At 42.8% G+C, this 15,845-nt stretch overlaps 1 protein-coding gene across 2 annotated transcripts; it reads right to left on the reverse strand.

Annotated features, from left to right (window-relative positions):
- Positions 1-1,259: 1,259 nt before the first annotated feature.
- qvr (glycosylphosphatidylinositol-anchored protein quiver) lies at positions 1,260-14,576 on the reverse strand. 2 transcript variants are annotated; one of them, XM_022832857.2, is made up of 5 exons: positions 12,008-14,576; positions 10,179-10,552; positions 7,196-7,258; positions 6,951-7,062; positions 1,260-6,654 (listed from the first exon to the last, which is right to left on the reverse strand). In XM_022832857.2, exons 2-5 carry the CDS (start codon positions 10,285-10,287, stop codon positions 5,202-5,204), a joined length of 1,737 nt encoding a protein of 578 aa, XP_022688592.1. In that variant the 5' UTR covers positions 10,288-10,552; positions 12,008-14,576; the 3' UTR covers positions 1,260-5,201. The 2 variants fall into 2 exon arrangements, with proteins under 2 accessions (XP_022688592.1, XP_022688591.1); XM_022832856.2 differs by having other exon boundaries at positions 11,805-14,576.
- Between the last annotated feature and the right edge of the window lie 1,269 nt (positions 14,577-15,845).

Consider the following 15,845-nt stretch of genomic DNA (forward strand, 5'->3'; position numbering starts at 1 on the left):
CGCATCCTACCTCATGTGTACAGCCAAAAATCATCATTATCATTAGTGAGTTTACACAGGTTAGTAGCAGAAATGATCGGGCTACAACTATTAATAGCAAAAATAGCAGTAATGGTAATAATACACAAGCAGGATTATTCATTATGGAAAACAGTATCTCGTTCGCATAATCGCCGTCATCGTCGTCACCATTATCATCGTCATACCCGTTGGCCATTGTGTCAACACCACTGCCGCCACGGCCATCGTTCTCTCTCTCTCTCTCTCTCTCTCTCAATAATCTTGGCCTTGACGCTGTATGTATATGAATTGTAGGCACGATCTATGTGTTACCAGGACACATTGCTTTTTCTTTCATTTGCGTCCAACGAGCGAACGATCCGCCGGCAGAGCCTCTGTCTGCAACGAGTTGAGCTGGGTACAGATGTACAGAGAGCAGGTATGGCAGGTGGCACCTCATGAGGATGGGTCTATTCGTTATGTGGATTTAAATAAAGGGAACTTCCGTGTTCAGCTCATCGAGGCAGACATAATCCTTTCTATGTTGACTCGCAGTAATAAAGAACATTTTTTTTTTTTGATGTTTTCGTCAGCGTGGAACTACCTGCTTTTACAGATACATGCATACTTTTATTCCGTCTACCTTTTGTGAATCATGTTTGAATGAATTTACATTTTTCCCTGCTGCTTATATCGCCGGGTTATCCAGTGTCCTGATCTCTGTGTGCAGTTTCCCGTACAATAAACGCTTCAGAAACATTATCATTGCATCTATTGTACACCTTTTTTACAAGCCCTTCGCACAAAAATGCAACAGCTTTCCGCTCGGGGTTATAGTAATCTCCAGCCTTGGTAGACCTTGACAATGTCAGGTCTACTATATGTGAGAATCCTTACTCTACACAACTGAAAAAGTTTACATATTCTATCACTAAATCGAGACAAGCTGCCCCTCAACAGGATCACAACATGTACACAATCAGTTACCTTTTTCTCGTCCTACATATAATTACTAGCCTTTTCTTCACACAATAATAATTACTTTTGGTGTTATCATGTGATGGTTTGCACTTGAAGTTTATTATTGAACGCCCTGCAATACAAGAGGTTATTTCTATCTGAAATCAATGGTATCATTGTTATAACATATGTAGATTTTGGCGGTATCATTTGTGGTGCACTCTTAAAGAATATAACCTCTGTACAGCATGTGGGCTCCTTGTAACGACCATTTTTAGGAGAGAGAGAAAACGCCAAGGGACGCTGTTTATTATTTATTTATTTGCGTTAAATATAATGAAGCATTTGTGTACGAGTTGTGAGAGTGATTTGTACCAGAGATGCCAGAGATACCAGAGAGAGAGTAAATGGACGTATTAGGCAAGTTTAATTCGGGGTATCCGTTAGCCTCGACAGCTTTGAGGTCGCCACAGGAAGAAGTTCCTCATCCAACAATTATCATTTTCAGCGATAGTAACTTATTACCGTTGAACTAGAAGCCAGCATCACTAATAAGCGAGAGATCTACGGGGTTGCAGATTGCCATCAACAAGCCACTGACCTTGCGCACCAATACGAAGCTGTATGACCATCATACGTCATTACGGGAGAGTAGTGCCGGTCATCAAAGCGGCACCTTTCTGCTTTCTGGATTTCATTCCTCTAATTAATAGCAAATCTCAATTTTACACCTTTTTTGGAATTCATTAACCTTCGTTCTGATGAAAGAGAATCTGCCATGAGCAATCTGTGTCGGGTTGCAGGTCTGCCATCAAAATGCCATGAAACTACTCGCGGTTAATCTATTGACAATGCGTATGACAGTAAAAACAATTCGCACTTTTCGAAAAATCTTCTCAATAATGTCTCGCGTTGAAGGTAATTACAATTTCTAGAGTCTCGACCTAAACATTGTCGTCGAAGACTCATAGTCACGTAAGCGTGAGATGTGACATTAGAAAGTTACGCTTGACCCCGCGGTACCTAAAACAACATTGGTCACCGTTCTCGTTATGTCAGTTCTCGATCCGTGACGACGAACCCCAGAGTGATGTTAAGATCGCCAAATGTGCACCTAACCCAGGTGCAGCACTTATCCTTATACTTAAAACAATCGTCTACCTATTAGTGAGGTGAACCATCAGCAATGCAATATGCAACACCGCATTAACGTTTTTTCTACCATTGATATTGATTACTATATTTTCGCAAATTTGCAGCGGAGTACCTGTACACATATCACTTCATGAGACGTGTCTTTTAGCCCTATATGTTGTTATGAAGCTTCCCCCTAGTTACACACGTTGCGTTATTGACAAACTTCGTTTTTCGAGCACAGCACTGTCGGGCTAATTCATAGACAATCTGCAGGCCTAAAATAGGAATAGATAGGTTTACTCTATATAGAATAACCAAAAAATATAAATAAACATTTGTATGCGATTGGCTGAGCCATGGCTGCCTAAAATGAACGTTATTATTTAAACAAGTGCTACTCTTATCACAACGGTAATGGTACAGCAGACTACGCTGAACAACAATTGGCTAAGCTAATTATAGACAATCGCAGACGAACTCATTCACTGGCCTGTTCCCTTACACGATCTCGAATCATCACAGGAACGGTCCTATCATGTCCATTGGAAGCTGTCCAATGACATCACCATTATACAGTTATCATGTCACACCCTATTTACCACCATTAGCAGCAGCGACACCCCAGTGTTTGCTTTCAACACCGCTACTATCATACGTTTCTTGCTTCGTAGTTCGTACGATTAGGTAATGTTAGATAGATAAAGAGTGAATCTCAATTTCTGCTTTTTTCTTCGAGAGTGGAGTGGTACCTTATCAGTCAGACACTTTATAGGCCACCATATATATACTAGCATATAAAACGTCTATATAACAAGGCGCCAGGTTATACCTGTATACGACGCAATCGTCATTACGATGTAACTATCAGCATCATTTCTCTGTTGGCAGTAACGGTAATAGTACTAGCAGGGGTAATGGCAATAATCGTTTTTGCCCACTCTTCTCCGATTGGGAACTACAGCAGCCCATCTAGAAGATCAGAGTGCCATCGCTGATTGCCATAGCTTCATCTTCATTGCATGGCGCCGAAAGAAACTACGTTTATTCGATCTGTCAAGCTTCGTTTATTTTTTTTTTTATTTTCTCAGTGTTCCGTTGAACACATATATTCATTTATGATTACTGTATAATCTCGACTACTACGCAGACGTCGATAACTATAGCAGTAATCCTAAGGCGCCCGACAAACACCTCGTGTTTATTAGAAACTACTCATTCGCACGACCACGTGCTCACGACCACCATTATTTCGCCGTGATTGATAAAAAAATAATATTATCATAACGGTAATTATTAGAATTCGAGTGCTTATCAACGTCATCATTACCGCCATACGTACGCAGAGCGGGGCGCACACACACACACACACACAGCCGTGATTCGGATCTTTTTGGATCCCTTGCAGGTTTTCCCTGTTTCCGTTGGGAGTTTCAGCTCATCCGCCGCTACGGTTATTTGTCACTTGACCGTTATCATACAAACACATCCGCAGGAGTGATAATAAAGGAAACGTCAACCAGCATTGGTACAACTCATAGAACTAGGAGTGTTATTCAACGTCTGAACTTGACATCCAATCGATTTGGTGGTTCATCGACATCTCATGCAATCATGCACTTCGTCATTGCTCATTTGCAGTCAATGCGAAGAGTGGAGCCCTAACAGATATTTCGTTCTCCGTAGTTCTATTAATCTTCGTACGGTTATAGGTTAGTCTATGTATCGGCTGTTTTTTGTGTGGGTGGACGTGTGTGTCAGTGCTATAGACTCTTCATCAGTAATAGATTCCGTCAGTGATTGCTGGTTCTGACGGGTACCGCTCACAAAATCTTCGATTCGAACAACAGCTTTCTACTTGCTACACATAAATATCGATAATAACGAACGTCAGCATCAGAAGACGTTTGAGCATGCGCACCTCGTATTGCCTGTTATAGTATTCACTGTTCCCGCTTTTCTAGGATCTTCAGGGGGCAGGACCTGGGTTAATAGGTAGCGTCATCGCCGTTGGACGCGCCCGGTCCATTGTCGTCGCAGCGTTGAATGAACAGTACATGAATTAGTGATGATGGATATCGCTAATTCATGTACTAAGCATTCAATTTGCTGGTCCGCTGGTGATTCCCGCGGTCATATCTGACGGTAGCTGTTTCACTAGTGCCCTGTTTCTGTTGATCCTCTCGCTAGTTCGCCCGCAACAATAATGGCCCTTGTATCAATCGTAAATGTTTCATGGGTAGCAAGAAGAATGCATATTGCCTTTATCATATGTTGTAACAACCATGGCTCGGGTTCGTATCATCAATATCGCTGGCTATAATTTTAACCGTTCCATTTACTGTATTTATGGCAATCGTCTTACCAGCGACTTACACTTCTTCAATTCTAGTTGTCCTAGAAGCTAAACTATGTTAAATATTATTATTATAATAGAAGCAGTCGTTATCTGTTGTGGCTGTAGTAAAGGCAGGTGGTGGAAAGCAGTTTTCTATTAAGTGAGATTTGGCCAAGGAAGATGAACATAATGCTACAGATAGCAACGGTCTTAGCGATAATCCCACGCATACTAACATTGTTGCAGTTGAAATTTTTCATAATAATAATAATAATAATAACAACGGCGATGATGGTAACGATGATGACGGCGATAGCTTCCGTGTTTGTACAGCACAACCATGAACGTTGTCGAGCGAAGGCTGCCGGGTTTCGGGATGAGGCTTTCATAATGAGCCAGGTACGACAACGCTTAACGGCGTATGCCTATCTTCACGATAGTTCGTAATAAGAAGGGTATTATTACCGCCACCACTGTCACCTACCCCGCAGGAAACGCCCTGATGTGATGGATGCTGCTGAGTGCTGTACTGGACGTGGTGTCGTGGGTTGGGGCGGCGGGCGGGCGGGCGGGGGAAGGAGGGTAGTCGCTGTCGACAAAGAGTCTTCATCTCTAACGCCATTGATGGCTGACATACGCCGTTGCTTCTTAGATCCGGCTCGTTTGTGCGCTTGGTATTATTGACGCTGACATAGTGGCTGTGACAGTGAGATGTCCTGTTCATTACAGCAGCTTCTTGTGCTACCATGCTTTTGAGCGTCAGCCGTTCTTACCCTCCTATTACCGATGCTATGATTGGCCTGGTTTTTTCTTCACGTCTGTAACTTATTTGAGCAACTACAGCAACAGTAATAACTGTTCTGAAGCGATTCTTGTCGAAACTTATTTGAAGTAAATACATTTTCCAGTTCTCATTAGATACCTGTAAGTTATCGCCCTTGAATAAGGAACTTATTTTTTCAGCAAATTCGCCTTTTCTCCTACTGATCATTTGTCCGATACTGATTCGAAATGCTTTACGGAAGTCCCGCCTGAGCTCTTCTGACGGCAACCTCCGCCAGCCACCTTTGCTTTGGTCACGATGAAGGCCTCTGCCAACACCGTGGCCGCATACGGCGAAGCCTCTTTGGCAAAATACACAATTTGCTGCTGACCTTATTGTCAATTGAGCTGCACGATTCGCATGAGTCCCAGTCATAATATCCTTGTTAATAAACTGTGCTAAAGCAATAACAAGAGGAATAGTGCTACTAATATAATTAGCATTATGTATATAGTTCTCGTCACCCCCCTTTTTGTTACTAACGGGATAATGTGCTCCAGCGCTATCTATTGTGAATCGAGAAGCACTAATGGTTAGGCCCAAACGGCCCTTAGAAGGTGCGCGATTAGCGATTTTTTGCGACGCGAATAGCATTTGATAGCTAACTACTGAAGTTGCAGTTCTTGAACAGAAAAAACAGCGAACAGTCGGCGAAACAGACGTTCCAGTTCGACTGCTGCTGCTGCTGCTTTTTAACATATCCTTGCTAGCATTGTTGTTGTAGATGTTGTTGATGCAGCTGCCGTCTACGTTTCTCTCTTGAACGTTACCAGCATTGTTGGCCTTGACGCTGAATCTGCCCCAGTCTGCGTCGGTCGTAGCAGAACTGCCTTTATCTGCAGGTGGTGTACATCGTATTGTAATTACGCACAACGCGTTAGGTAGCTGTGGTTGCAGATGCAACATTGTTGACGACGAGGCAAGTATCGTCCGACGGATGAGCTGCCTTGCTTCACCTCCGATAGCCTCAGCGGCCTTGATCTTGACGATAATAATGGCGACAGTAGTACTAGTACTTGCAGGACTTCGGGCCATATTAGTACTGTTAAGTCCTAGTAAGTAACTAGCGAGGCGGGCGTGCAACCTTAGCACCATCAAACAGGTAATGACTATTTGTAGGAAACTTTGGAAGCGGCCGTTGTTGCCACCGTAAGGTTGGCCTGGACGAAAACCGAGTAGAAGTGGCGTTGAGGGTGGAGCCGCGTTACACATGTCACTTTCACAGAAGCACATGTGGCCATTGCCGTCGCTCTCATGCATGCAGACGTGATCGACGAGAAACAGATTGATCTGTAGCGTCGTAGTACATGTTCGCTTAACATTGGTTAGTCGCTGTGGACGCCCACCCGGACCGCCGCTACCACTCGTCGTATTGTACGTGACAATTTTTACACAGCACCTATAAATGATGTAAATGGGCACAGAACACATAATAAAGGCAGAACAGACTCAACAATCGAAGGCAGCAGTTCGAACTGGAGAACTATTTCACGCGGAAGTTGGATAAAGCCTGAGTTTGCAATTAGCAGAAGGTACCATAGACTTACTTCCGGTTGATGAAGCTGTACAGCTGCATGTTTACTTGTATCAACTTTCCTCTACGTATGAAATAAAGAGAAACAGAATAATAAAGATAGGCCTTGTAATGCTAATAAAAGTCATTTATCAGCCATTCGTTAGAAAGCTTGCACGTACCCCATACAGGTTTCAATAGGTATTCCGATGTCATATATGTCTGTATAGTTCCAAGGATCGGAGCACTTCGGATCCTGAGTCGAATCACAAGTGTAACATAAAATTCCTTTATCTGTAATAGACATATTCAGCAAGTATACACGCGTTTAGTTACTTTCGTATCTCGTCGATGCCAATATAATTTCGAAGGATGACATACGGAACATGGATTAGAAAGCTAAGATAGCAGCAGGCATAATACTCACTAATGCACTCTTCCTCCGCGAAGACGACTCCCTGGTGGCAAACTGAGCTACTCAGTATTACCGCTGAAAAAGGCACAAAACATAAAATAAAGCTGAAAACGCACACATTTCGAGTGAACGAGTTTGGTAGACTACAACTTCCAAAAATAACTTTGCGGGTCCCACACCTCAGAGAGGTCATTACAACCATGTCGTATTTTTCTAAGCACGAGCTATACGATGCTGATGAACACCTAGATGTAGACTGAAACGCATCGAAGTGTAGCATAGGCGACAGAGTAGACTTACTTCGTCTTGACATTGTAAATTTACCAATAGGCTATATATACAAGCATACAAAAAGCTGTTCGAAAGTGCAGCGCAGAAAAGGTAGATGCGGGCAGATGAGGCCGGGCGCAAGAGCTGGAGGCCAGAGGCGGCGTTCGTAAAGTCGCAAAAAAAGAAAACAGTAAAAAATTATTTTGAACGAAGTGCAAAGGCACGAATATGGTCAAAGTGGAAAAGTTCGGATCTGTCTTCTGGGTTTGCGTCCTTTCAACTCAGAATGACTCGCGTTTACATTCGTCACTTAACCGACCCGAGCCTATAAGGGACGGCGTGGCCGACGTTTGGTCGTTGCGCTCCCTAGCACATTAAGCCATTATACTTAACCGTAGCTTGAACTCAGCAAACTATTGAATAATCAGAATTTCTCTCTTGCATAACAATAATTCCCTAACTGGGCTATTCGAGGAGCACTCGGGTATATGACCAAGAAATATAACAAACAATAACCTGGCGGAAAAGCAGCGACGTACATGTCCACGATGACCCACTCAGCTTTGAATATACAACAAACGAACGAATTTAAATCTAAGAACAGGACATTTTTGAGCTCGAACATCTCGATTAATTGAAATTTATTAACGCACTTTTTTGCCGGTTCAAGCCTACGTAGATTAGTCTAGTTATCTCATTATGGTACCATGTTGAGATATGGTAGTGCTAGCATTTTTCACAGAAACATTTAATTTTTAATAATAATTAAGATATAACAATCGTCAACGGAAACTGGCAATACATTCATTGAAGGGCGCTCTGAAGGCCGCCAATTCCGAACGACTAGCGAATCCGAGCACAAAAAGTGTCAAGAGAATTTTGTGTAGTATGTAATATATGTAGATTCATTGATTTTTTTATAATCTTATAATATACATATATATATATATATATATTATAGGATTATATATATACTGAAAATACAATGGGCTTTTATGTAAACTGTATCAATAAGTCTGACCATTCAGACTAGGGGAATTTAAAACTAGAAAATACTAGGGCATAACAGGTTCAAAGCCGGTAAGCTAACAGGTAGGAGGGGCAGGTGCCGTGCATGAGGTGCGACGCTTTGCCGTGAAAGACCCTTGATAGCGACCAGAAGGGCTAAGCTAGCTTGAAAAAGGAACGCACAAGAAAGTTAGCCTTTTAGAAGACATGGGCGTGCTCAGATGGCCTTCAGCCTATAAAAGGACTGCTCCATAGCAGGTACTTGGGACAGTAAACGTTTGGAAAGGCCCAATATGCGAAAGAAAGAAGTGCTAGTCGAATTTTCAGAATAAACATTACGTTTGAAGAACAACACCATAGGACGCGAGAGTCATCAAACGCAGAAGAGCACTAGGTTTACGGAGCATGCAATTGATTAATTACTCGCATTGAAGCAGGCAAGAGCAAAGAATTCAATGGCATCTAAGATCTATTGGATGATCAATTACTTCTTGCAAGAACGGTTGGTCTGATATTTTAGGAGAACGAAAGTGATAATGATAGTGTTTATACACATGTTTCGTCTGATATTGATGTTTAGCGTTACTTCAGAGGACCGGTCACTCCGAAGTATTTGCCGGAGTTTAAAGGGTAAACACGTTGTTGGTGCGCTATCACGCGAATGGTGCTTATTTGTGACGAAGTATGCCTAGCTGCGGTATTTTTGGCTATCTTCTGTACTTTTCTAATGCTAGCTTCCTTAGAAAAACACATGACTAGTTCAAAAATAATTCGCAGGTAGAGTTGTCTACCTCTAAGAGCGAAACTACCTTGTTGTCTACCTTGATTCACGAAAGACATATGTAAACGTAAACTTCACGAACGTGCATGACTTCATGCATTTTGAAAGAGTTATATTGGCAATAGCGACGGCTTACATGGCAAGTCCATCATCTGCTTCACCTTGGAAGAAAGAACTAATTGTAACAAGATCCTCTCTTTACGTAGAAGTTCTAACAAATTTAGCTCTCAGTAAATGTAGGCACATGGTCTGAAACAGGCAAAATCGGCTTGCTTTTGTGTACTGGCATCCGCCTAAACAAACGTATATGAGTCAGGACAAATGCCATAAGGAATGTTGTGCAGTTATAACAGATGTTACGTGAAAAAAATACTGCTGGAAACTTCTGACAAATATTTGCCTAGGGTTGACTGTGCAATTATTTTTAAAGCACCTTTAAACAAATAAAATATTATAGACTCTATGCAAAATATAACCTGGTGTTTCTGTTAGCTGCGAAATTTGTCAAAATTAACGCTCTTATCGTGGGTCTCGAGACGAGAAAACGGCTCGCGAAGCTCACCGGTATGGTGGCAGAATTTATAGGAGGAATAAATCATGCTTAACATTCCCGATTGCAACCTCATTTTGTAAAAAAGAAATATACAGAGCTGTGCACTTTTCCTAAACCATCGCTTCATACATTAGCATAGATAGTCACGACCTGTAATGATATAGAAATTACATTACGAACACATAATAGTGAAACTGCGCCGAAAATGTACGGTACCATTAGAGAATAGTGTACATCTTGTAAACTATTTAGTGTCATATATTTATATATTAGTACATCCTTCAGCTACTCCAAAAAGAAACAACGCCTTTCTGTTATCAATTGGCTTTTTCTTATTAATCGCAAAAGCGCAAGGGGATGCGTTTCCTCGACAAGTGACTTACCTGCGATGAGCAGCACGCGGAAGAGAAAACAGCTGGCCTGTGTGACACGCATGGCGCAGAAGCAATGGTTAGCGGCCGTCGCGTTGGCCACAGCGTTGTAATTTCTCATGTTAGTGGAACAGCGTTGGGGCTAATTGCCCCAGCAAGGTCGCTCGCCACCTATAGGCGCCCCACACTTCTGTTCGCCATAAAGCCTGCTCCTCCAAGGGCTCGGTTGACCCTCGGCCGGCGAAGTTTACCACACTGGGCCTGTTCTACTTCACATCATACCCTTACTATGGGTAGCGCGTTACATTTCCGAATTTTTCGGGAAATTCACTACCGGTCTAAGCAAGAGCCTGTACGCTAAGTCGCTGCCCGTTGATGGTTCTTTTCTGGAATGAGACGTAGCACGATCATCAACATCAACATCTACATTAACACACGAATAGACTATTTTTTTCTTCTTTTTCCTAGCCCGATTTTGTTAACTTACCTGCCATTGTTTTGTTTAGTTTGAAACTGAAGACTAACTTAAGTGAACGCGCCTACGTGAATTCAAGTAGATATAACAGTTTCACCTAAATGCAACGAGCAGTTGCAGATAGCTTACTATATGTTTTTCCTTTTTTAACACTGAGTCGCTCCGTCTTTATTTAGTACATACGATTTTTACGCGCTGGGAAGTTTGTTTCCTGGACTAGAAACTACTCATTAGATTACCAAAACTTGTCTCGAGGACACGCACAATGATTTGAATATATACCCAACTTTATAACTATTTTAGCGTATTGTGATTGAATTTTGAAGCGGAACTTGTTCCTGCTAATGAAGTGAACTCATTATACAACGATTAAGTACGCCGTTATGGTTGCCAATATAACAAAAATCACGTCTTTTCTTTTCCATCATCATCAGTATTGTTATTAAAGGGATTATCTTCATAGATTATTTTCATGAATGGCGAAGATCTAAGGTCGCTGTCAATGTTTTTCCGCTATGAAAAAAGAAACGTTACAGCTAAAATACTTTATATTTCTGTTACTTCCATAGTTGCTTGTCGATCCTGTGACACTGTTAACCATAGAGAAGAGGTTGAAGATTTGAGAGGAAAATAATTTCACCCTAAATTGTTAAGACTTAAATTTTATGTTGCATTATGAATTACTCCAAATGTACCTAGAGCTGGCTAACGGCTTTTAAAAGCTTTTCTGTCCTTTAGAATTTGGAATCACAGGCGTCGCAGGGAATTCTCCGGGAAATGTTTCCGGTAGCGACAAATAGGCTTTGATAATTAGAACGTAAAATAAGGTAAAAAGTTGTTATTTTTGGCGCATAATTATCATTTGCGTCAAATTTTTAGTCTGGGCTCAGAGGAACCAGATCACGCGTACAAAAACAAAGAGTAAGGTTTCCTCTAAGAGAATTCTTGGACTAGCGTTATCAGTGTCAGCTGTGGCCCGAATTTTCTTTATCATTAGAACATAAACAGACGAAACTATATGTTACGTTTCATACTCTTCAAAGACGCTAAAATAACTTTTGCAGTCACTTATACAGAAGTGAAAAGTTTTACCTGTGAGAATTGACGTTTTACCACAACAATATTAGCTTAAACAGGTTTTAGGAAAACAAGTAATCTATTACCTTATAATGTAAATAGCAGTGCGGCGTTTTCCATTGGTTTTTTAACAATCACCCATAATAACATGTTCTGACTTTTTTTGCTGAAATCTGTCAGCACCAGCATCCTCGATAATAGCTTGTTGGGTTTAATGTAAAAGTAAGCCATGTTTACGAGAATTGATCAGAAATACGGGTAAACGATTCGTAAAAAGTCGATTGCGCACCGTGACACAAAAAGCAGATGGAAGAAAATCGTGTTGTTTAGCGTATGTTCATATTCGAGATTTCCAAGATGTCCATGATGTACTGCTTACGGCTGGAAATCATGAATATAAAAGTTTTCCAGGGGCGTCTTGAGCCAGCCAGAGCTGTTGTGATTAGAGTGAATACGACGAATTCATGATGGACGGTAAAAGGCAAGGCGTGTATCGCTTCGTCCAGCAGAACTTTCCATTACTCGAGTATGGTGCAGTACGAACGAGTTGCCGAAAGACGCCATCTGCTTGTGTTATCTCAATGGTCACAGTGTGGATCCTTCAAGGATCCTATCCGCCCGTGTGAATATCTCAATTGTATATAGCAAGCGCCTGCTAAGCAATATTTTGTTCCTTTAAACTTAGAATTTTTAGCGTGCTGCATTAAGCATTGGACTTACGACACATGTCACATTTGCATTATATGACGATTCTGTAATATCATAGATAAAGGAGCGTTAGTAGATGCTGAAGATAGATACGCATCTGTTGATCGGGAACACGTTCTGTTTCAGCGAGCCAGGGGGTCATTCTCTGTCACCTGGCGCGTACTGATTTAGTTCGCACTTCGCGTTCTTGTCTTTCACACTGGGGCACTCAAACAGCTTCTCCTCACAGTCACACTTTAACCCAGTAGAATCTTGTCGTTCTTCTGGATGCCGAACACCCTTTTGGTGCAGCACCATCGATATAGCGATCTGTCCAGGACGCAACCAGGCTGATGCCACGACTGCTGCTGTTGTCGATGGCGGCAGCGATACTGGCTCGAATATTGAAAGGTACGTCCAGCCGTTGCCCCGGATACGACTTGGCCCTATCTATTCGCCCACAGCAGCAGCAGCAGCAGCAGCAGAAGACATGCAGCCAGTGATGACGCAAAAAAATAGACCAGTTTACAGAAGAACAGAACGACGACAACAAAATTAGCAGCAGCAGCAGCAACAACAGCGGAAGAACTGTAGAGAGAGAAGGAGTAGGATGAGCGGAAAGGAGTAGAGGAAGAGAAGGTCGCAGGAGAAGCGGACTGGAAGTAGTCTATGACTTATGATGAACAGACAGAGCGAGACTGCGAGGAAGCGGAAAGCGGTCTGCGTTGAAGTCAAAAGAATGCCAAATGACCGCTCCGATGCATACTCATATGAACGCCATTAGAGATCATCAGTATCTGTAGTTGTAGTCTTGTTGTCAGAAGTGCTGCTGATTGTAATGTTTGTAGTCGCGACTGCTTTGGTAGTCGTGGTAAGAATGAACTGGGCAGATAGGAAGATTATAGATGGTTAGATGGAGAATGCTACAAGGAAAAAGCTGTTCGGAAGAAAGTAGGCAGAACCTTTTTCATCCAGTTGGCTACTACGAGCATTACCACCAGCACAACGACTTAGCCATTGCTGCTGCTCTTTCTGGCACTTTATCGGCTCTGATGCTGTTATTGCAGCCGCTGCTGCAGTAATCACGACTGTTTGTTCCCTGCTGCTGCGGCTGCTGCTGCCGCCGCCGCCGCCGCCGCCAATACTTCAGTAGTGTTTCTCTATTGAAGGCAGCAGAAGACCCGACTCGTTCGGTTACGGCTTTGCTGCTGCCGTTCGGCCGCTGCTAACGTCGCGGCTGCTGTGGGCCAGGATCACTCAGTGGCGGAGGTTAGGCGGCAGCCATCTTGCCTCCAGCAAACAAGACGAGTGGAACGTATCACAGTAGAATAGAATACCCACTGGAACAAACGCCAAGACTTGCAGCAGTAGCAAATACTGCTTTTTTCACAGCAGCTGCTGCTACTATTGCAGCCACTACGGCTGGTCACCACAGCAGCACCGTTACTTCCAGCACACGAATGATGATCCTGTTCCTACCACAGCACAACACAGAACAGCACAGCACGGCGCAGCAAGGCACACGCACTGCCTTTTGCTACCTGCTTGAGAATGCCAACAACGAAAAAGGACCAGGTTAGACTACAGCGCGCTCTGGTTGTCTTTGTTGTCGTTGAGCCGAGCAAGTCGAGTTGGGTCTCGACGACGCGACGTGAGGGTCGTGGCAGCGCAATAAGCCGAAGCCAGCGGCCGAAGCCGCCGCTTTCCTGGAGACCCTTCCCCTCGGACAGGCCGACACAAACTTGCCACCGCCGAGAACACGAAGACTCAATTTAGCCCGTGGCGGCGGGCCACTAACTGAGTCGAGCGGAGCAAATCCGAAACACCAAACTCCTGCCAAACGATATTTGCTGTCTGCAGGCCCTTTTGATACGGCCACTACCGACAATGCAAACTTGCAATCACCTTGCTCATACGCTGCTGCTTCTGACACCACCGAAGTACGTCTGTTCTAGAACCTCGTTGGATGGCCTCCAACTCGCGCTCTATTCAGACGCAGATCGCGCACTAAAGTATTCACGTAGGCTGGTCACGCATTGCTCTTGTGCAACGTCACTGTTGTTCGGGCCTGATTTCCACTCTAAAGAGCAACAGCACTTTAAGCCGAGGAAATACGTACTCGCGCTAGAAAAGGCTTTTCTCCTGCGGCGCTACATGCTGTTGCGTACTCTCAATTCTTTATCAGCCGCAGACCGCAAGACAAACGAGATATAAAAGCGCTGATAGGGTTGGTGGCGGTCAGATGGAACTGACAATATGCATATATATATACACATACGTCGGAATAATGATTTGTTGAATAAGGACAGTGCCGAAATCTAAAAAAATGTAAGGCAGTATACCTTAGCTGTGAATTTTATGCTCATTTATAGAAATATGGATACATAATAGGCTGTATCTGTGGGCTAGAATATGTGAATGAAAGCGAAACCTGTTAACACGTCTTGTGACACGTCATATTGTCAACTAGGGGCATGCATACAAAATGCAAATTATACACAAAAATGACTATGAGGTGAAGCCTTTGCGTACCCAGTTGGCATGTGCCTACAGGCCAACTAGAAAAAGATCCTACGTGGTTTATAAGGACAGCTCATAAAACAAAATAACTATAATATCACAAGCGAACCAAAGTACGCGAACTTTCAACTTTCCACTAGCATTTCAAATCTAATATGGATGTAATTATAGACGTTCTGGGAAGGAGATAACTTTTCCAATCATATACCAACTGTATGATATGAAACATTCACTCTGGGCGATAAAGAGGCACATATGTTCTCCATTGAACTGCTGCTGGTAATGTGGGATATCGTGAGGGAGGCGCTATTATTGAATCATTGCAAAAGGTGATCCTTCAAGATCACCCACTGAATACTCGTCAGACAGAGATTTTCGAAAATCCCGCTCAGCTTTCAAACCTCGCGTCGTGCCGATCATATGGTCCGACTGTACATAATATCCAATGGTCGGATCAGTGACGTGAATAGCCTAAATGTTAGACCGATGCCCATCTTTTAAAATTTCGGCGTCTATGTCGTCAACAAAGGTGGTAATGTAAAGATAACTACAATTATTAACCCGATGAAGGATACGTCGACCTCACTTACGAATGAGGCGTGTTTCAGCGTCCAATATTCTACAATAAGATGGCTATGTTAAAAATGTCCCGATTTCACACTTAAGTTGGACATCAGCTGGTTGATGTTGAAGTTTTCTATGAAAAAATAAAGTCGCTACGAATATTATCGTATTGGGAAGAAGCTAAATTCGTCCGATTTAAGAAATGCATGATATCAAGATAAAGGCACCATAAAAGGGCAAATAAGACACTAACACCCGCCTGGCTGTGATTGTCAGGGGATTGATTTTGTGACCAGCTATAACGGATTATAAAACGTTTTTCTCAATATCTTCATTCAATTGGATAGATTCTTCTT

The sequence above is a fragment of the Varroa jacobsoni genome, unplaced genomic scaffold, assembly GCF_002532875.2.
Source record: "Varroa jacobsoni isolate VJ856 unplaced genomic scaffold, vjacob_1.0 scaffold_418, whole genome shotgun sequence".
NCBI lineage: Eukaryota > Metazoa > Arthropoda > Arachnida > Mesostigmata > Varroidae > Varroa > Varroa jacobsoni.

Coding starts and splice junctions, on each gene's coding strand:
- qvr (XM_022832857.2), bottom strand. CDS start 10,287: ATGAGAAATTACAACGCTGTGGCCAACGCGACGGCCGCTAACCATTGC. Junction 7,259..10,178: donor CCGCGTGCTGCTCATCGCAG/GTAAGTCACTTG, acceptor TGCCTTTTTCAG/CGGTAATACTGAGTAGCTCA. Junction 7,063..7,195: donor CGCGGAGGAAGAGTGCATTA/GTGAGTATTATG, acceptor TGTCTATTACAG/ATAAAGGAATTTTATGTTAC.